This window comes from Thamnophis elegans, chromosome Z, assembly GCF_009769535.1.
Source record: "Thamnophis elegans isolate rThaEle1 chromosome Z, rThaEle1.pri, whole genome shotgun sequence".
Taxonomy (NCBI): domain Eukaryota; kingdom Metazoa; phylum Chordata; class Lepidosauria; order Squamata; family Colubridae; genus Thamnophis; species Thamnophis elegans.
Window position 1 is genome coordinate 108117798 of NC_045558.1, and position 23134 is coordinate 108140931.

The following is a 23134-nucleotide window of genomic DNA, read 5'->3' on the forward strand; positions in this document are numbered from 1 at the left end:
CAAAAATCAAAGAGCATTTTCCAGCAAAACAATTTCTTCTTTCCTTCTTGCCTGAAGGATAAGAAAACCTGATAAGACATCAGATGGAAGATCCTCTAAACAGGTACGTAACCAGGAATTCGGAGGCAGCTGATTTTTTGCTGCCACCACCAGCAGGCTCCTCCTCCCTTTCTTCACAGCGGTGGGGTCGGAGGAGGTGGGGGGCCAGGCGGCGGAGCACGGAGGCGGCAGGGACGTTCTCGCCGCTGTGTCCCAACAGGCCAGGTGTCTCGCATTTATGTCCGCCATAAACGTGAGATGCCTGGCCTGTTGGACACAGTGGTGGCGGGGGAGGAATGGGCTGGCTGGGCTGGCTGGGCTGGCTGGCTGTCTGGCTGGCTGGGGAGGGGGGAGCCCTTTAAAGCCCTGCTGCCACGCCTTCCCAGCAAGACTTCCTTTTGGCTCGCGGTTTCCCTTGCCTGCCTTAACCAAAGCTTGGCGCCCTGCCTCTGCTTTCACGCGCTCCCTCTCTCAGCTGTACAGCAGCTTCAGCAGCAGCTCTCGGCCTACGGCAGCAACATCGCGCAGGCTGTGGAAGGAGAAGGAGGAGGAGCGGGGAACCAAGAGAGGCTTTTACCAGGCATGCGCCCCACAGCCAGGACTGTCATTGCGCCTCAAGCCGCGTTTCTTCCTGCAAAGCCCTTCGGGCATCAGGTAGACCTCTCAGGTTGCCCGAAGGGCTTTGCAGGAAGAAACGCGGCTTGAGGCGCAATGACAGTCCTGGCTGTGGGGCGCACGCCCGTTAAACACCTCTCTTGGTTCCCCCCCCTCCTCCTCCTCCTCCTTCTCCTTCCACAGCCTGCGTGATGTTGCTGCCATAGGCCGAGAGCTGCCACCGAAGCTGCTGCACAGCTGAGAGAGGGAGAGCGCGAAAGCAGAGGCAGGGCGCCAAGCTTTGGTTAAGGCAGGCAAGGGAAACCGCGAGCCGAAAGGAAGTCTTGCTGGGAAGGCGTGGCAGCAGGGCTTTAAAGGGCTCCCCCCTCCCCAGACAGCCAGCCCACCCAGCCCATTCCTCCCCCGCCACCACTGTGTCCAACAGGCCAAGTTGCTGGGAGGAGAAAGTTTGGGCTGCAGAGCAGAGTTTGAACTGCCGAGTCACGTGCGGTGAGCTTCATAGCCGGTGAGGGTCCCTCTCTATGGCAGACATAGCGCCGGGGCTTTGGCAGGGCTTTCACGCTTGCCTCACTGGCCATGAAGCTCACCGCATGTCACTGCTACAATTCTCAAGAGGACAAGTTTGGGATTTTTAATTCATAGATAATAAAAAGGTTGAGAATTATTTGAGAAAAAGAAACTTCCAGAGAAAAAGATTTATTCTGTCAAAACAAGTTGAAGGGAATGACTTACATGTAATGAGTTAATTACAGTTAGAGAAGATTTCTACATGTCTGATATCTATATGTATTTGAAAAAAAGCTTGAATGTAATTTTCTGTTTATAAAAGTGAGTCTGATTTTTTTTATATACAATACTTATTTCTACAGCTTGTAAAATATTATTGAGAATGAATTTGAATATATATTTTAAAAGAAAATAAAGAAGATATATTAGAATTTAGAATTCATTTATTTTAGAAATATTTTCAAAGAAAGATGTAGTGTTTTAAAATGATTTTTTAAAAAAAATTAAGATTAAAAAATCTGAATTAGTGTAGTAAATTATATTAACATCAATCATTATAGTCTATAATGATTAATAAGTGTAAACAGAATTAATAAGTGTAAACAGAAATATATATTATTTTCCACAGAGAGAAAAAGTGGAATGATTAAATTAAAAGAACATATTTAATTTTGCTTCCATTTGGAAACTGCTTGTGTTTGTGATAGAAAAAAAAGAAAATGCTAATTTTGGTTTTGCTGATTAGATAGGGATGTTATTATAGAAATGGCTGGTATGTGTTAGTGTGTAAAAGTAAAAAGTTGAGTTTGTAATGTTATTTTCTACTAAAAAGACTTCCACAGATCTTTTCCCCACCTAACCTTAGCATCTCAAGGATTTTCTTGTCCCTTTTCCATTTTTGTCTTACCTGAGGAATCACTCATATTGTCCAACAGGCCTTCTTGGTTTATAGTCCTAGAAGGAATGGTAGAAGGTCAGTTCTGTGGTATACATAGATACAGTTCATCTGTTTACAAAGTAAAAAATAAACAGTATTTCTTCTTCTTAAGACAAAGTAGGTTATCAGATGGCTTATAGCTTGGATACCTACAGGATCACATTCATCTCCTGCAACTTAAAATTGCATAAAGTTGGAAAACTCCAAATCCCAGCTGTAGAACATGTCATCTTGCAGGACCTAGGAGATGACCCTCTCCTGTAGCTGCACCCACTCTGTGAAATAGCATTCTTCCTGAATTCTGTATGTCATTGACTCTGCTGCATATTCCTGTATCTTTAAGGACCTGGCTCTTCCAACAAGACTTAGGACAGAGTGATCATAATCTACTCTGTAGTATTGGATTTATATTACATGATGAGTAATTGGAATCTTTCTTTTTCTTTTTCTTTTATGTCTCATTGGTATCATTAATTATTCTTTATATTGTTAAATTGTTGATTTTAAATCTAACATGTAAGGTGCCTAAAGTTGCCTAGAGGTGGCATATGAGTGATTATGAAAATAAAGAGCTACCCTAGATTTCTAACCAAATAGGATAATTAAGGTGACCAGATGTCCCGCATCTGGCAGGACAGGCATGCCTTTCCATAATTTTTCCCGCATCCCGGGCCGTTCTCAAAACCCCCGCTTTATTTTGGCGCTCGCAGCTTGCTTGCTCCCCCACCCATCAGCTGCTAGCTCGCTCGCTCATTCCATTCTACACTAAAAATCTAAGCCAGCCCAGCCTGCCGCTCACTGATTGGCCTGGACTCCAGCCAATCAGTGAGCTGGCTGGGATGGAAAACTTTAAGCATGCGGCGAGCTTCTGCTGCTGGTGGTGGCACCTGTGCTGCAGTGGGAAGCAACCACACCTCGTGGACTCGCAAAGGCACCCTGGAAGAGGAAGAGGGAAAGAAGGCGGCAGCGGCGGGACCCGCAGCTCAGTGGGCGTCTCCTCATGGGACGGAATCCTCTCTCTCTCGTTCGCTCTCTCTCACTGCCACCGCATCCTGTAACTGCCACCATAAATGGGGAGGAGGAGGAGGTGAATGAAGAGGAAGAGGAGGAATCAGTGGCCAAGATGAATCCTTTTGAGATGGGACGGGCACGATTGGCAACGGTGGAGGCCGTGCCGATACTTCCCAGGTCGCACCCGTCCCCTCTCAAAAGGATTCGGCTCATCCACCGCTTCCTCCTCTTCTTCTTCCCTGTCTGCGGTTCCGATTGCAGTTGCAAGGAGTGGGAAGGAGAGGAAGGAAGGAGGGAGGGGGGAAGGAAAAGAAGAAGGGAGGGGGGAGAAGATGGAAGGAGAAAAGATGGGTGGAAGGAGAAAGAATGGAAGGAGAAGGAGGAAGATAGAAGAAGAAAGGAAGAAAAAGAAGAAGGGAGGGAGAAAAGAGGGAAGGAGGTAGGAAGAAAAGGGGTAGAGAGGGAAGAGATGGAAAGAGCAGAAAGACAAACAGGATGAAGTTGATAGGCAAGAGGAAGGAGGAAGGAAGGAAGAAAGAAAGAAAAAGGGAGGGAGAGAAGAAAGAAGAAAAGATGGAACTAGAAAGGAAAGAAGGGAGGGAGGGAGGAAAGGGGAAGACCAGGAACGAGCAGAAAGACAGAGAAGGTGAAGGTAGATAGGCAGAAGGAAGGAAGAAGGAAGAAATAGGAAGGAGGGAAGGTGAAAGGATGGAAGGAGGAAGGAACAGAAGCGAAGAGGAAGAGAGAAATGGAAAGAGCAGAAAGACAGAGAAGGTAGATAGACAAAAGAAATGAAGCTGAAAGAATGGAAGAATGAAGGAAGAGAAAAGGAGGAAGGGAGTGAGTGAGGAACGAAGAGAGGATGGAAGGAGAAAGGAAGGAAGAGAGGGAAAGAGCAGAAGACGGATAAGATGAAGGTAGATAAGCAAGAGGAATGAAGGAAGAAGTGAGGTGTCTCGAGGAGGGGAAAACATTTAGTGACCAAAGTTACAATGGCATTGAAAACAGTGACTGATGACCATTTTTCACACTTAGTGACCGTTGCGGCCATTTTTCACACTTAGCAACTGTTGCAGCATCCTCATGGTCACATGATCAAAAAATTGTTTGGCAACAGATTCGTATTTATGCTGGTTTCAGTGTCCTGGGGTGACCTTTTGACAAAATATAAAATGTTTAATCAAGCCCCCCCTCCCCTCCCGCGTCAATGGTGTCCCTCTTTACCAATCTGAAAATCTGGTCACCTTAAGGATAATGATATCAATAAATTAAATATTGACTTCCACCCAATTCAGCAATACCTTTTTTTTCCTCTTTTAGTTTGCAATAATCACTATGGCACATTTATTTTCCTATGTTATGTCGACATTATTCCTAAATTTGGTATGTCAACTAAACTATTGTACCCAGGTATTTTAAGAAACGTTCACATTCTGATTTCTGATTCTTAATATAGCAACTTCTGATTTATCTTACTTGTATCAGCACAGTAACTCCATTGCCGGTCTTTGTCATAGTTCCTTGTGACAGAACACCAAAATCTTCCATCCTCTGAATTTTGATTGGTGCAAGAAGTGAATGTTTTCCCATTGTAGATGAATGGAAAAACACAGCTCTTGCCTTTAGAGTTGCCTTCATATTCTGTAGATATTGGAAAAATAAAAATAAAAAAGAAGATAGTCTTTATATTGAGATGAACTTTGATCTTATCCAGTAAACATTCCAAACATTTCAACTCGCTGGAACTCCTACTCTTTGTCCTATCAAAGACTGAAGGCCTAGGACCCCCAAACTCCATTTTTCCAAACTACATCTTTAATCTATTTTCTTATAATGTTTTTCATTCTCTCTTTCTCTCTCCTCCCTCCCTCCCTCTCTCTCCTTCAATACATTTCTTACCTGACAGCACCAACATTGGAAAAGGAAATTGCCAACATGCTTTGCTAAGAAAAAGCAAGATCCAAATGTTTGATTAGGCTAAAAGTAGACATTACCAAGAAAACATAGTTGTCTAAGATGCAGTTAGAGAAGAACCTAGAAGCTTTTTGCAAGAAGAGCTGTTGCTGAAAAAGTAAGGTAACATGAAATTTAGCTTGTCTGTGAGCCAAACAGGGTTTTAAGGGTATAGGTCATGCTAAGAACACCTGATCAGCACTTTCTGTACACATGCTATTCCAAGTTGAACAGTATTACTTATATATGTGGTATACAGATGATAAGAGATTTGTTAACCAATAATTATACTTTGTTTACAATTTCCTGTATCCTGAGTAGTGGTGGGTTCTGGATCCCATTCTAACTGGTACAGTTGGAATGGGCCTGGTGTCACTGACATGGATGCATGTGGCACGAACATGCGTCGTAGCTGCCAGCGAAGCTTCCACAAGCCTCCATGACGCTCCAAGTGCTCAGCGGAGCATCGCTCAGGCACTGTATGCACCAAGTGCCTGCGCAGAAGTGCAGAAGGCTCTAAAGAACAGGTGAGGAGCTCGGGTGGGTCCTCTGTAGCACCGTACCGGAACGGTTCCTGGTGCTCCAGGAAGGCTCCGGTACACCCGTATCAAGGCATACCACCTTCAACCCACCACTGATCCTGAGGTATAAAAATAGAATGCCAGTTTTACTCATGGCTCCTCTCAGCTCCATTGTAACCAGTGTAGCTCCTGCAACAGAGGTGTTACATAGGCTACCCTAAAAGCTCTTAAAACTGCTGTAGCATTTCTGATAATTGTAGCTTCCAAATGTTATTCAATAGTAGTTTCATGTAAATCACACTGAAATAGCCCAAGTACAAGATGACCAGGGCATGAATAACTGAGACAGGGCCTTACAATCCAGGAAAGGTCCTAACTAGTATACAATATAAAGTTTTGCAAAGGGTCTCCTAGCCACAGCATCTACCTAATCCTTTAGCAAGATTCTAGAAGAAACCCTTAGTTGTACCCCAGATCTGTCTAGGAAAATGCAACCCCATGCAGAAGTAAAGATCTTAAATTCCCAGGTCGGGGCTCCATATATCCACAGCCACTCAGTCTTGCTGTGGGGGTTCTGAAGTCTGTTGTCTCCCTACATGCCCTCACAGCCTTCTGACACTGAGAGAGGTATTGTCAGCAATATGTATATCACCAGGCATGGATAAAGTTGGGTATCATCAGCATACTGATGGTACCTTATCCCATACTGTGGAATGATCACCATGAATGAAGTATTACCAACAAATTTGTATCACGTGTCTTTTTCCTATTATGCAGAACCTTATAATTTTTCATCAGTGAACAGCATTTTGGTATGTGTCCCCTCCACATTCCAGTTCTCCATAACTATTACCTAACCATGGTGAGTCCTTGAAGATTCTACAAATAGTCCTCAATTTACAACTATTGATGTAATAACTGTTTGAAATGGCACTGGAAAATGATTTACAACCAGTAAATATCGCATCATCCCAATGGTGACATGATCAAAATGTGGCCACTTTGCAACCAGCATGTATTTATGACAGCAGCATCCTAGATCATGTGATCAGCATTTGCAAACTTCTGACAAAGAGAATCAGTAAATCAAAACTTACAATCACATAATTTCAAGACTAACAATCATGAGTGATTGCTAGCCAACTAGGAAGGTCACAAACCTACAAACCCATATGATCCTGATTCAGGCACCTCACAACCAGTATGCATTTATAATGATTATAGCATTCCGCAGTTACATGGCTGTCAATTGTGAATTTCACAGCTGGCTTCTCACAAGCAGAATCAATGGAGAAACTGGGAGTAAGTAGGAAATCAAAGTCTCATGAACAGGTGTCTATACCACACTGTAGTTTCTCCTACCTTCACTGGCACATGCCCTCCATTTACTGTTCTTGTCATAGTTTGCAGTTGTGGCACACCACAATTGGTTATCAGATGCACCATCTCTTGTACAATGAAAGTAGGTTTTTTTGTTGAATTGGAAAGGAAACCTGCAAGGACGTAATTCTGAAAAGGAAAGATAATGGGGGAAGAAATTAGGCAGCACTCCCAAAATAAGCAATCTTAAAAACAAATAGAATTGGATGAGCAATGGGGTGATTAAGATTCCATGTGAAATTGATCTTATTAAGACATTGTATATGTCATGTATAGCTGTTGAAAAATGGATTTATCCAATAACAAAATAGATATGCTTAAATGGTTACATACATACTGTATCTTCCTGCTTAAATTGATTGATTTCTGTCAGGGTAATCTGGTAGCCCAGTCAGGAAGCATGATCAGATGGATTAATTCTACTGTATGCAAGGTTACATTAGCAGAATCTTGCAAGTCTGAAAGTTGCGAGACTTGCCATAATCCTGTTCTGTGGACTAAGCTGGTTTTTATTGAATCATTTCCCCAACCCCCATCTTCCAAGGTTATTCTCACCTTCCATTTCTTCTTCCTAATTCCTCTAACAAAGGAATAGCTTAATACCTGACTATTAATTCCTACAGTCCTAAATGGTTACTAGGACAGGAAAACACTTAGTTTTTCCTTGATGCACTCATGGCCAATGATGGCTCCACAACAGTTGAACATCTGTTCACTCACTATCCTGATACGTATGAGCTAGGATTAGATAAAAAGCCAAAAAGTTGTTTTAGAGCAGGCCTAGCAGGGGTAAATTCAGCAGGTTCTGACAGGTTCTGGAGAACCGGTAGCAGAAATTTTGAGTAGTTCGGAGAACTGCAAAATATCCATCCAAGTTGGATTGATAAAAGTAACTAGTGGAAAGTGATCTAGAGAATTTTTGCAACTTATTATGGATTTGAGTCTGATTCTCTCCTATCACAGTTTAATAATTTGCAGAGCTAGATAGCAGGATTGTCCAAAGTATTTCCTTCTATCATCTACGTTTTTGCATACCTGAGGTTACACAGTAAGTCCATTTTGGTTCTCTATCATAGTTGCTGCTCAAAGAGCACCAGAGCTTTCCATCAGAAGTCCCAGCTTTTGTGCAAGCTGAGTAGGATTTCCCCTTGTAGATAAAAGGAAACACACAAGGTCCCTGTGAATATGCAGATAGTCCTGAACAGTGATGAAAAAATGAGGAAGAGAGTTAGTAATCACTGGTTATTGGGTTCAGCATTTGAGTTAAAGTATTTTTGCCTCAATTACAGTATATCAGAAATTATACTAAAACAAATATTTATTCTTGAAACGGTGAACCTTATATGGATTATTTAAATTGGAGATACAAATATAATAAACTAGTATTAGGGATTTTATGGCCTCCAACCAATCAGCACTTCAGGCCAATGTGAGGTCAATTAAAAATTAGAAATCAAATGTAAATACAGGTAGTCCTCAACTTATGACTGATACTGAGCCCAAAATTTCTGTTGTTAAGTGAAACATTTTAAGTTTTGCCCCATTTTTATGATTTTTCTAGTTGTTAAATGAATCACTTCAGTTAATTAGTTAGTAACATGGTTGTTAATTGAATCTGGCTTTGCCATTGGCTTTGTCAGAAGGATGCAAAAGATGATAACATGAACTTGGGACATAGCAGTGGTAATATGAACCAGTTGCCAAGCTTCTGAATTTTGATCACATCATAGGGATGCTACACAGCTTGTTATAGTGAAAAATGATCATGTCACTTTTTTCAGTGCCACTGTAACTTTGAACAGTCACTAAATGAACTGTTGTAAATTGAGGAGTACCTGTAAGTGCCCTCCAGGAGGTGGAAAAAGAAGCCCAGGGTAGGCTCTGCGCAATTACCAGTTATGCCCAAAGGAAGGCAAGGAGAAAATGCCTTTTTCTGCACAGTGCTCACCCCTCGCCTGGAGTAGCCTGAAGAGGCAGCCATGGTCATCACATGAGGTGGCCTGGGCTCAGCCACACACAGCCATATCCTCAAAGCACCGCCTTAAAAGCAAATGAGTGTGGTGCAGTTGGGAGTTATTGGTTTGGCCTTCCACAACAGCTCCAATTCCTCATGTGGCCTTTTGAGAAAATTAATTGGCCACCCCTAATTAAACTAGTATTTGTGTTTTACATTGAATATTATCAGTTTACATGACTTTATTAATCTATTTCTCAAGTTGTAAGGGACTAGATCTAGGGACATTGGTTAAATTCTCTGCCTCTACACTACGCAGTATTATTTCTCCCTTCCTCCAAAATGTATTCACTTCTGCACCATTCTCAACTTCATTTATCCATTTTTTATCAATTAAAAAGTCCCTCTACTTTCCTTTGTGTACAAGTAACCTAGCTATTCCTATTACATCAAATAAGCTAACATCACACAGTTATCTTACTGGTATCAGCACAGTAGCTCCATTGTTTGTCCTTATCATAACTCCCAGTTGTTGCACACCCGAATGTCCCTATTTCTGCATCTTCATTTGTGCAAGTATAATATGTTTGTTTCTTGTACGTAAAGGGGAATGCACATTGTTTTCCACCAGAATTACCACCATATTCTAAGCATAAGAGAAAGCAGTAAAAGATATATATTATTTTAGCCATGTTCCATACCATATTATTCCAGATTTTATGTTCATATTATTGAGCCCCTTTACCATGTGTGTATTTGAAGAGTCTTTTTTTTTTACTTTTACTTTTGCCTTTATTTGTATGCCGCCCTTTTCCCTAAGGGGACTCAGGGTGGCTCACAATTCAAAAGGGAGGGGGAAACAACAAACAATAGACAATACAGCATGTTAAAAAAAGAAAAACACAACAATCGCACAATTCGAGTGGGGCTATAATCTTAACCCCAGGCCAGCCGGGACAGCCAGATCTTTACAGCAGCGCGGAAGGATTGGAGGGTGGTGAGGGTCCGAATCTCCACGGGGAGTTCGTTCCAAAGGGACAGAGCAGCCACCGAGAAGGCTCTCCTCCGGGTAGTTGCCAATTTGCACTGGCTAGAAGATGGAATTCGGAGGAGGCCTAATCGATGCGATCGAATCGGTCTAGTGGAGGTAATTGGCAGTAGGAGGTCTCTCAAGTACCCAGGCCCACTACCATGAAGGGCTTTATAGGTGATAAGTAGCACCTTGAAGCGCACCCGGAGATCAACAGGTAGCCAGCGCAGCTCGCGGAGGATAGGTGTTACGTGGGTGAACCGAGGTGCACCCACAATCGCTCGTGCGGCCGCATTCTGGACTAGCTGGAGTCGCCGAATGCTCTTCAAGGGCAGCTCCATGTAGAGCACATTGCAATATTCCAGCCTAGAGGTCACAAGGGCATGAGTGACTGTTGTGAGGGCCTACCGGTTCAGGTAGGGATGCAACTGATGTACCAGGCGAACCTGGGCAAATGCCCCCCTGGTCACAGCTGACAAATGATGTTCGAAGGTCAGCTGTGGGTCCAGGAGGACTCCCAAGTTGCGAACCCTGTCTGAGGGGCGTATAATTTGACCCCCCAGCCTGAGAGATGGAGTACTTGGCCAATTCTTGGGAGGGAAACACAGAAGCCACTCGGTCTTTTCTGGATTGAGCATAAGCTTGTTGATCCCCATCCAGTCTTTAACAGCATCCAGCCCCTGGCTCATCACATCCATCGCTTCGTTGAGTTGGCACGGGGCGGACAGATACAATTGAGTATCGTCCGCATATTGATGGTACTTTATCCCGTGCCGTTGAATGATCTCACCCAGCGGTTTCATGTAGATGTTGAAAAGAAGGGGGGACAGGACCGAACCCTGAGGCACCCCACACGTTAGGGGCCTAGGGGTCGATCTCTGCTCCCCAACTAACACCGACTGCGACCTGTCCGAGAGGTAAGAGGAGAACCACTGTAAAACAGCGCCTCCCACCCCCACCTCCCGCAGTCGTCGCAGAAGGATACCATGGTCGATGGTATTGAAAGCCGCCGAGAGGTCAAGGAGCACTAGGATGGAGGCGTGGCCTCCATCCCTGGCTCTCCAGAGATCATCGGTCAACGCGACCAAAGCGGTTTCTGTGCTGCAGCCAGGTCTGAAGCCAGACTGGAACGGATCGAGATAGCTGGCTTCCTCCAAGGACCGCTGGAGCTGAAAGGCCACCACCTTCTCAACAACCTTCCCCACAAAGGGGAGGTTGGAGACTGGACGATAGTTATTTAAAACAGCTGGATCCAAGGATGGTTTCTTCAGGAGGGGTCTCACCACTGCCGCCTTTAAAGCGGGGGGAAAGATCCCCTCCCAAAGAGAGGCGGTAACAACCACCTGGATCCAGCCTCATGTCACCTCCCTGCTGTTTACAACCAGCCAGGAAGGGCACGGGTCCAGCACACATGTGGAGGCACCTACAGTTCTCATGGCCATCCTCAGGGGCAACAGCTTGAAACTCAATCCAGCGATGACTTACCAGATCATCCCTTAGTGCCTCGGCTGGTACTGCAGAATTGGAGTCCAGGTCCGCCCGGAGCCGAGCAACCTTGTCTGCAAGAAATTGGACGTAGTCCTCAGCCCTGCCCTGCAGCGGATCGCCCGTATCCCTCCTATTTAGGAGGGAACGGGTTATCCTAAACAGGGCGGCTGGGCGTGACTCAGCAGACGCAACCAGAGAGGCAATGTGTGTTTTCTTAGCCGTCCTAATTGCCCGAACGTAATCTCTGGTGTAGGTTGTCAAAAATGCTCGGCTCGATTCGGATTTGCTGGACCTCCATAGGTGCTCTAGGCGTCTCCTTCAGCGCTTCATCTCCCGGAGTTCCTCAGTAAACCAAGGAGCCTTCCGGGATCCACTGCCTCGGAGCAGCCATAGAGGCGCAATCCGGTTAAGAGACTCCGCCGCTGCCAGATCCCAGGCAGCAACCAGAGTCTCCGCCGAACTGCGGGTGAGAGTATCAGGAATAACCCCAAACTCCGTCTGGAACCCCGAAGAGTCCATAAGTCGCCTGGGGCGGAACCACCTGGTCGGTTCCTCCTTCCTACAGTGGGGGTTTGGTCTCCGAAAGTCAAGCCTCAATAGGTAGTGGTCTGACCATGACAGGGGCAAGATCTCGCTACCCCTCAGACCAAGATCACAATTCCACTGCTCCGAGAGGAATACGAGGTCAAGCGTGTGACCCGCTGAGTGGGTTGGTCCTCGGATTACTTGGGTCAAGTCCATGGTTGTCATGGAAGCCATGAACTCCTGCGCTCCATCAGAGTGTTCACCGAGCGAAGGCAGATTGAAATCCCCCAGAACCATAAGCCTGGGGAACTCAACTGCCAGCTCGGCTATCGACTCGAGGAGCGAGGGGAGGGCTGTTGCAATGCAGTTAGGAGGCAGGTACGTTAGCAGCAGACCCACTTGACCCTTGAGGTCCAACTTCACCAGCAGGGACTCACACCTGACAAGCTCCGGAGCAGGGATCCTACGAGGTGCTAGAGACTCTCAGATAACAATAGCCACACCCCCACCCCTTCTCTGAGCTCTCGGCTGATGGTGCACCTGAAAACCCTCTGGGCACTTCTCTACGAGGGGGACTCCTCCCTCCGGGCCCAGCCAGGTCTCAGTAATACATGCCAGGTCTGCCCTCTCATCTAAAATCAAGTCCCGAACGAGAGGAGCTTTATGAACTACAGACCTGGCATTTAGCGCCAGCAACCTGAGGCCAGGGTCCTGATTACTCACACCACCTGGCCTTGGAGTGGGACTCATAGGGCCGGAAGGAGGGATCTCTGTAACGTAGCGAGCCCTCCTTCCCCGGTAATGGCCTGCCCTAAAGTCCCCGCCATATCTGCCCCTCCCTGTTAAGACCGTAATGCTCCGGCCCACTCCCGTGTCCGTAGTCCCACCAACCACCCCTATAGCCCCCGCGTTCCCCGACAAGCCCTTCGAATCAGTCATCCTCTCACATAAACACAGTCACTCGTCCATGCATTCCCCACATAGGTCAGTTAAAAACACAGAAAATACAACAATAATGAAATTAAAAAAGTGGGTACAATCATCAATCAAACATACCAGTCACACTGCATTCCTAAAAGTTTTTTGCGTACTGTGCAAGAGAGGAGAAAACTTAATGTTCTTGATCTTCTCCTCTGTGGAGTCCAGCAAAAAGGGCAAGGCCCAAGAGTTTAAAATGGTTGGAGGGTTAATGTCAGTTGGGGGAAGGTGCCAAGCAGGCCCCCTGCCCATGTCCTATTCGTCCCCTGCCTTCTTCTTTCTGCAAGATTAAGGTGCAGGATGGTATACAGGAAAATGGCTGGGAGTCTCAGCGAGGCCGGAGGTGGATTCAAATATCTCAGCTTATTCCAAAATGTTGGTCTTGAGGGTAAAGGCGGGGGTAAAGCCGGTCGAAAGGCGAGGACAGTCAGGCGTCTAAAATGGGGGCTCCTAAAGCAACCACAGATAGCAGCGGCAACAGCAACATGAGCCAAGAGGCAGGCCATGATAGTCAAAAGTTCAAAAGAGTTGTGATGGAAGGGGGGGTGCGTTTGGGTCAGTAGCAATAACAGCAGCGAGCCTAACCCTTCGGCCCACGGCGTCCCAGCAACAAACTCACCAACCCCCCTGAGGACAGCACACCCAGCGTCTCAGCAGCATGAACAAAAATAAGACCGTGACAATCCGGGTCCAAAGCTGAGCGCTGCGTCCACGATGGAGGGTGGAAAAGGGGGGCGCTCCCAGTTCAAAGGCCCAACGGCGCCACGCAGAACAAAGGCAGGACCGCGGCAATCTAATACAGCACTGGAACTGCCATCCGCTAGGAACCACCATCCGCAAGAGGAGGGAGGGGAGGCTTCACTTTCCAGCGGCTCCGTGGCGTCTCGCAAGGAAGGCAAGCTGCGGCGGTCCGTCAGCTGGAAACCGCCACCCACGCCGTCTGTAGCGGGGGAGGCCGCCCGCAGGCTTCTCAGCACCGCCCGACACCGCGTCGCCCAAAGCCATCCGAACAGCATTTCTCCAGGTGCTCGTTTTTCCAGCACCCTCTCAGTATCCTCTTACCCAGGCTTCGCCCTTCAGCAGTCTGGCTGCAGAAGAGGGTCGATTTTTTCGAGGTTTCCTTTCTCCTCAACCCCGAGTGAAAAGCTCAGGCAGCCATCTTCCTCGCACATGCGCATTTTTCATCACATATCTAATGAGCTATGGTGGCACAGTGATTGCAATGCAGTACTGCAGGCTATTTCTGCTGACTGCCGACTACCAGTAGTTCTGCAGTTCCATTATCACCAGCTCAAGGTTGACTCAGCTATCCATCTTTGTGAGGTCAGTAAAATGAGGATTCACATTGTTGGGGGCAATATATTGTCTCTGTAAACTCTTAGACTTGGCTGTAAAGCTCTGTGGAGCAGTATATAAGTCTAAATGCTATTGCTGTTATGTTCCAAGCACAAAAGGAAGTGTATGTTTTAAAACAGCTATCCAGTTTCCAAAATTGTTGGAAGGAAGACATTAGTCTGAAAATTGAACATTGCTTTGGAATAGTGTTATCCTAATGTGGATTTAGGGTTATGGGAGAAATTTCTCTCCCCACCCATCAAACCAATATCCTTAATTTCAAGAAAAGGGTTAAGGAGAACATCATAAAACAGGATTTATAAAAGAATGGCACTTTTTAAATAAGAGATTCCCAAGGAGTGAGTACACATATCATGATAAACCAAGGAAAGTTATTATGATGAAGCCAAATCATAGGCACTATTATAAAACACATTAATTCTTTCACACCAAATATATACTTTGAGACACAGATTCACTTCTGGGAGAGGGATTAACTGACTTGTCATCCAAACCACATCTTTTTAGTTTTATATAATTAAGCTGCACATTGATGGGCAGTTACAGCGTTGTGGTGGAGCTAGGTTAAGCTTACTAAAGTGAAGACAAACACTCTAGAATGCCTGTTTTATTTCTATACCAGAATAGGCCCAGAAACAGTTATAAAAGGAATCAGTTGACTGTTTCAGGATAATTGTTATATTTCCTAACCCTACAGAGTAATGTAACTCAGAAATTGAAATATGTCAAACCTTTAGTCGCACAATTCTTCCATTGTTGAGATTGATCATAGTTTGCAGTTGTGGCACACCATGTGCGGTTCTGGCTTGCATCTTTAGTGCAAGAATTGTAGACTTTTCCATGGTAAATAAATGGGAAGACACAGGGAGAAGGCACTAAAATGGAAAAAACAATATCAGAATTCAAGAAACTCTCTGGTAAGTATTCATTCAATCCTTTGATTTAGAAGTAGGAAACAAGTCATGCAAGAAATCCAAACATTATATAAATTATCTAAATAAATACTCTCTGAAAACCAGTCTCCAATAGCAAAGATCAGTGATAAGCTATCTCGGAAAAATGAATCAACACACTGGTGCATTTTCCTTACCTGATGCAAAAAGTGATTGAAGAAGTGTACTGAATAAAAAAAATGCTATGATTGTTGTCATTTTCTTTCTAAATGCACTTGACACTCCTGGAGAGAGATGTCCAGTCCACAGATATAAGATAGCAACTGGCTAATTAACTGCATTCAGCAGGTAGTCCTCAATGGAATTACACCTACATAGAGGGAATTATACAGTGGTGAAATTCAATTTTTTTTAGTAGCGGTTCTGTGGGCATGGCTTGGTGGGTGTGGCAGGGGGAGGATACTGCAAAATCTCCATTCCCTCCACACTCCAGAGAAAGGATACTGCAAAATCTCCATTCCCACCCTACTCTGGGGCCAGCCAGAGGTGGTATTTCCCAGTTCTCCAAACTACTCAAAATTTCTGCTAATGGTTGCTCCAAACCTGTCAAAATCTGCTGAATTTCACCCATGGAATCATACAGTGGGGTACATCCAGATTCGGTCTTGACCCAGCACTCTTCAATATCTTCATAAATGTTATAAACGGAATTGATCAGTGGAATGGCTTGCCTCCAGAGACTGTGGGAGTTCTATCAATGGAAGTTATTAAAATGAGATTGGACAGCCATTTGTCCTGAATGGTATATGGTCTCCTGCCTAAGCAGCCTATCCAGTTGGCTTGCAATAACATGAGTTCATGTTGTGTTTCAAACAGATGAAAACTCAATAGTTTCTGTTTTCCATTGATAAGTTCCTACATTTAACATTATGGTGTAAAACTACAGGAGCTGCAATTTGGAGGTTACTTTCACAAGCAATTTGATCAAATCCCCCAACCGAATTGACTTTATAAATCAGAATGATGGTTCAGATTGAATAGCTAAATAGAAATATGTACTTCCAAATCAATTTGACAATTTGAAAAGTCAATTCATTTTCCATATTAATTCAAAATGTAAAAGGACAGTGATCAACTACCAGTATCAGACATGAATCAAGTAATCCATTTGTGGAAGTTCATCTACTAAGGCTACGTAAACCAATCCAGGCAATGCAAAACAATACACTCCAATTTGCTGCTAAAAGTATTTATTATAAAGAATCAGACATTTAGAAATTATAAGGAGCCATTGGGTGATTCTTTCATACAAAATTATGAATAAAGATGGGTCACAGTAAAGTAATGCAAAGTGTGATAGCTTCTAGCAAACCTAGATATATCTTTTCTGTAGTAATAAGTTTGCAAAGGTAAACTTAGATATGATAGGTGGCATATAGTCATAATTTCCATTCAAAAATTATCATCCCTGGAATTACAAATATCTAATATTTTCTTGATTTTGGTAATCTGGGGAGAAAAGAAAAACAATGCAATTATAATGTTCAAGAGAGTTCAATATTTCCATCTACAAAAGTCAAGAAGTTATCTCAACTTACAATAAATTTAAAATCTATTTGTGTTCTGTTTTATTTTGTTGGCACAAAAGTTATAATTGTAATGTACATACACAGTCAATATGAAATTACCTCTGTTTGTCTTTTCATTGTATTATTTAAACCAAAATTATAGGTAATTCACTCAGACGTTGTGAAAATGCTACATAGGTTGCATTTAGAAAAAAAGGAATAAACTATGAGCATCAATTATTTAAATGAATCTTCAATGTCTCATGTAATTTAGGGAGAAAAACATCTTTATATTTTCTGATCTTGGAAGAAAGAAAAAGCAAAGAGCACTGAAACGTAAGAAACCAAATTATGTTCTTCGAATATTATTCTCTAAAATAATTAAAGATTTCAGAGTGTTTAGATTACAGCATAAATCTACGCTTTTTTCCTCCCTCTGTCCTCTCCTACCTTGGCATTTTTCTGATTTTTTTAATGCATTAGTTTATCAAAATATAAAATACAAAGAAAATTAAAATGATGGAAAATTTGGGGAGGAGAAAGGGAAAAGGAGAAAGCATGGGGTAGAAGGGCAGAAAAAAAATCCTATGAAGATGCCAACTATTACTTGGTTTATTTAAAAATCTGTTATTTGACCATAAGAGAGAGCTAAGAAGATGACAAAATATGAATTTGAGCATATTTTTAGAAAGATATTAGAAAAGTGTTTACAGAAAACCATTCACTTTTAGATCAATTATGTTTTAAAGATGGAAGAAAGATGAGCAATTTAGAGATGCAATAATGTTTAGAAATTTATCAAACAACTGAGGCAATTTCACAAATATCTGACAAAGAACTGAACTGTAAATCTTGGAGTATAAATCTGACATCTATCTTTATATGATGATGGTTTAAATACAACCCTCCCTTCCAGTGCAACTGAAAAAAGAGCTCCAATCAAATCTACAATACTCAAGAGGACACGTTTGGGATTTTTAATTCATAGATACTAAAAAGGTTGAGAATTGTTTGAGAAAAAGATACTTCATCAATATTACAGAGAAAAAGATTTATTCTGTCAAAACAAGCTGGAGAGAATGACTTACATATAATGAGTTAATTAGAGTTAGAGAGCATTTCTACATGTCTAATATCTATATGTATTTGAAAAAAAGCTCGAATGTAATTTTCTGTTTATAAAAGTGAGTTTGATTTTTTTCATATACAATGCTTGAGTTATCTCTAAAACTTGTAAAACATTATTGAAAATGAATTTGAATATATTAATTTTAAACGAAAATAAAAAAGAAATATTAGAATTTACAATTCATTGATTTTAGAAATATTTTCAAAGAAAGATTTAGAGTTTTAAAATGACTTTTTAAAAAAATGTTTTCCCCTTTAAGATTAAAGAATGAGAGAGTGTAGTAAATTATGTTAACATCTATGATGATAGTCTATAATGATTAATAAGTGTAAACAGAAATATGCAGTATATTACCTTCCACAGCAAGAAAAAAATGGAATGATTAAATTAAAATAACATATTTAATTTTGTTTCCATTTGGAAACTGCTTTTGGATTTTGTGCTTGTGATGGAATAAAAGCAAACTTTGATTTTGGTTTCCCTGATTAGATGGGTATGTTATCATAGAAACGGCTGGGGTGTGTTATTGTGTAAAAGTAAAAAGTTGAGGTTATAATGTTATTTTCTACTGTGCTAAAAAGACTTGTGCGGCCAGATCTTTTCCCCACCTAACCTTAGCATCTCAAGCATTTTCTCGTCCCTTTTCCATTTTTGTCTTACCTGAGGAATCACACATATTGTCCAAAAGGCCTTCTTGGTTTACAGTCCTAGAAGGAATGGTAGAAGGTCAGTTCTGTGGTATACATAGATACAGTTCAGCTGTTTACAAAGTAAAAAATAAACAACATTTCTTCTTTTTAAGACAAAGTAGGTTATCAGATGACTTGTAGCTTGGATACCTACAGAATCACACTCATCTCCTGCAACTTCTGCCCAGCCATTAAAATGAACACAATTGAGACCAGAATTTCCAGAACTGTTAAACAAAATGATTGTCCAGTGAATCATGCCCAATTATGTGAACTTTTTGGCCACAATTGTTAAATGATTTGTTGATGTTCTTAAGTGAGTCTGACTTCTCCTGTTGACTGCTTGCTGAAAGGCGATGGGGAAGATTGCAAATACCATGACTCCAATCATTGTAGACACCATGTCATTCCATTGCCCACTGCATGAATTTGATCCTGTCATCCTAGGATAGTTGCAAGTGCAATGACTGGTTGTAAGACATTTCCTTCAGTGCCAGTAACTTTGAATGGGTACTAAGGAGATGGTTTTGAAACAAGGGCTACCTGTAATAGGCAAAAGGCTGTAGGCAGAATTAGAAGACTTATCTAAAAGTGAAAATAGTATCTATAATTGAAATGAAGATTACACAAAAGGGAAAGCAAGGACTATTTACAAAAGTGAAATTTTTTGAGATTTCATCTGTATATTAAAAAATATTTTTGCTCTTTAAATAGGTCAAACCAACATATGGTACATCATTTTGTAGTATGGTGACCAAAATTGGTTACAGTATTCTAGGTGTGGTCTTACTTGGCTTTCATACAGAGGTACTAAGACTTCACGTGAACTTGATTCTATCCCACTGTTTATACAACCCAGGGTTGTATGAGCTTTTTTGGCTGCTGCTACACACTGCTGGCTCATATTCCATTGATCATCCTTTAGGACTCCAAAGTCCCTCTCATCGTTTTTGAGCAAGGTCTCTCCTAATCTGTACCTATACCTTTGGTTTTTCCTGTCCCTCTTTCCAATTTTTTGTTCTTTTCCTTTTTGTCTTTCAGTTTATCAGAAAGATCTTTGTGCAGCCATGCTGGTTTCTTCTTGAATTTCTGTTTTTCTTTTTCAGTGTTATTCTTTCCTCATAAGCTCCAGGAAGTTTCCTCATAGGCTCCAGGAACATGTCAGTCTGTAATAGCTTAAGTACCACAATGTCCTTTCAAATGGATTTGCTCAGCCCAAAGACAAAGAAAAATACCTGGGGCAATCAATTACCTATTATGTACTGAAGAGTCCTCTGAGCTTTCGTAAAGTACTTAAAGAATGGCAAATACCAAAAGTATATTAATAGCCAATAAAGATGTTAACTGTTTTACATCTGGAAATGAAAGGGTTGCTGCCAATGTTATTACTGGTTCAGAACACACATGCAACCTGTGTGTGCACTCAGTTTGCTAGTCGTGTGCACTGTTAGAGGTAAATTGTTCTTTGCACAGACCACCTGAAAACTGAATTACACATTCTCCCAAATGTATTACTTTCCAACGGATTCCAAAGAAACACAATTACCAATGTAATCCAAAGGGAGACTCCCCCCAAGAACCAAGAAACAATGGCATCAGCCTTCTCTCTTACATCAAAAGCACCACAGATAAAATCAGCAAAATTCTCCATAAATACTATTGTATTGTATATTGATATTTCAAGACAGCCTTTGGCACTGACCAAAAAATAGTCAACATCTTAAGATACCTCAAAGACAAGATCCAGCTAGAAAACCAAGGAGTCTATGAAATATCATGCAAAATCTGCCCAGCAACATACATTGGACAAACTAATAGGAGAATAAATGCACACATTGCAGAACACAAGAACGCAGTCAGAAAAGAAGAAAAAACTTCCTCCCTTTTCCAGCACCTCAAAACAACAAGACATGAAATTGATTTTGAAGGAACCAAATTAACCTCCAAAACTGAACACTTCAACAAGAGAATAAGTATAGAAGCCATTGAAATAGAGAAACACCCCCATAACATGAATAAATGTGACAATATTTCCTGCCTACCAGACATCTGGAAAAAAGCCCTAGTCAACAAATGAGTCCCAGCCACGAAAACTGATACCGGACCCAGAACAACACAGGACGCCACCACCAATCAACCTCACCAGACTCAAACCCAAACCCAGCCCATAGACGAAATGCATGCATACATACATACATACATACATACATACATACATACATACATACATACATACATACATATATATATATATATATATATATATATATATATATATATTCTTTTAATGTACTTTTTAATGTCTTATTTGTTTTGTTGTTCTTGTTATTTTTAAATTGTAATGAAAATAAAAATAATAATTTTTCTGTACTTTTGTATTTTAACTTTTTTCAAATTAAAAAAATAGATAAAAAAGAAAAAATAAGTAGCTCAGGGATGAAATGTTGGGTTTTTAGTGAACTCTGAGTTTTATTGTTTATTTGTAGACAATCATTACCAGACTCAGTAACATCATGCCCTGCATTGGTCTGTTCACACAACATGAATGATGGATATGAGATTCGGATTAGATTTTTCATGAATCAAGTTCTCTGAATCAAAATCTGTAGTTAGTCCTCTAAGGATTAGCTACCATCTTTCAATAACTCCTCATCCTCCGTTTATTCTTCCTGCTTTCCAGCAAATGCAAAGTCCACATTTAATGCACTTAATCCATGGATGCTCCTTCTAACAACTTCCCCAGGTTCTCAAACATTTTGATCTCAAGACCATTTTATATTCTTGGAAATGATGGAGGACTCCAAAGAGTTTTGGTTATGTGTTCTCTCTATGTAATGAATTAGAAATTAATTTGGTCATATGTGCTATCAGCACATATAATGCATTAGACATTAAAAGTAAGGCAAGCTAACATATTTTACATGATGGAACCCCTGAAATGGTTTTGTAGATGGACTTTGCTGATATAGCTAATCATATTGGTCTAAATGCAAATGTAGAAGGGAAATATTTCCCTCTCATACCTGTGGAAGTGTGCATTCTAAAAGCTGCCTTATGTCCTTAGATAAGAATCAATTTGTCCCACTTTGAATTATGTCCAAACAATGCATCCAAACTGCGATTCTCTTTCCAAAACGTTCAGGAGATAATGCTGCAATTCAGACAGCTTCCAAGAGTCAGATGAATGGTGTCCAGGTGTCCTCTGCTCAGGCTTCATTCCTCAGTTGGAGCATTGGAAGATTTTTTTCCACCATCCTCTCACAAAGGATATTGTGGCACCAATCTGATCCCAGAGATCAAACCACTAAGATCTCTTTTCACCTCATCCTTATTAGAGTTGCACTATATATAAGAAATAATTACCTCTCTACAGAAATAGAGCACAACAATGATGAGAACTATCTTGAATGCATTTGGGCCAATATTAAAGGTTGCATAACATTGCCATAAGTCTATATTACAGGCCACCCAACCAAGCAGGGGTTGCTAGTCAGCTAACTAAAGTATGTAGGAAGCACACCACAATAGCAATTGGGGATTTTAACTACCCTGACATCAACTGGGAAACAAACTATGCACCAAGTGAAAGACCCAACAGGTTCCTAACAAACCTAGTAGACAACTTTGTTTCCCAAAAAGTAAAGAAGGAAACAAGGGGATAAGCCATATTGGACTTAATTCTCACTAACAGAGAGGAAATGATAGAAGCTGTTGAAGCCACAGGAACCCTGGGGGCAAGTGACCATGCAATATTGGAATTCAACATTATGCAAAAACAAGTAGAAGAACAAAGTCAAACTAGAGTCTTGGACTTTTAGAGAGCTAATTTCAATAAACTTAGAGAGAGCTTGGGAAAAATTCCATGGATGAGAATCCTCAAGGGGAAAACAACTCAAGAAGCTTGGGAAATTTTGAAAAATGAGATTACAAAGGCCCAGTCTAGCACAATACCAATGAAGAAGAAACCATCATGGCTATATAAATTACTCTCTGACAAATTGAAAGACAAAAAAGATAAGTATAAATAGTGGAAAGAGGAGCATATAACTAAGGCAAAATATCAGCAAATAGCCCGAGCATGAAAAGATGATGTGAGGAAAGTAGAGACTCACAATTAAGAAAGGCTTGCCACAAAATAAAAAATAAAAAAAGCTTCTTCCAACAAGTTAAAAAGAATAAAGAAGTTAAGGAAACAATTGGTCCACTGCTGGGAGAAAGTGGCAAGAAAGTGACAAGCAACAGAGAGAAAGCAAACAATTTAACTCATGTTTTGCATTTGTCTTTACACAAAGGGATAAAACAGTCCAATATATCAAAAACAACATCACAAAAATCAGATTAGGAACATGAGTTGAAATAGGGAAGAAAATGGTAAGTTAGCACCTGTATACCCTAGACTGAGTTCAAATCATCAGGACCAGATAGATTACACCCCAGGGTTCTGAAGGAAGATAGGCTAAAGATACAGAAGGATCTTGACAAACCTGAACATTGGGCACTATCCAATAAAATGAAATTCAATGTTGAAAAGAGTAAGGTCCTACATGTAGGCAACAAAGGT

At 41.7% G+C, this 23134-nt stretch overlaps 1 protein-coding gene across 1 annotated transcript in view; it reads right to left on the reverse strand.

Moving 5' to 3' along the window:
- Positions 1 to 15445, reverse strand: part of LOC116521270 (epididymal sperm-binding protein 1-like) — a 147846-nt gene extending 132401 nt beyond the window's left edge. Inside the window, exons 1-6 of the mRNA XM_032235954.1 lie at positions 15385 to 15445; positions 15026 to 15169; positions 9399 to 9563; positions 7999 to 8160; positions 6946 to 7092; positions 4586 to 4750 (exon numbers count right to left, since the gene is read on the reverse strand). Of these exons, the coding sequence (XP_032091845.1) occupies positions 4586 to 4750; positions 6946 to 7092; positions 7999 to 8160; positions 9399 to 9563; positions 15026 to 15169; positions 15385 to 15445 (844 nt within the window). The remainder of the gene's footprint in view (positions 1 to 4585; positions 4751 to 6945; positions 7093 to 7998; positions 8161 to 9398; positions 9564 to 15025; positions 15170 to 15384) is intronic.
- Between the last annotated feature and the right edge of the window lie 7689 nt (positions 15446 to 23134).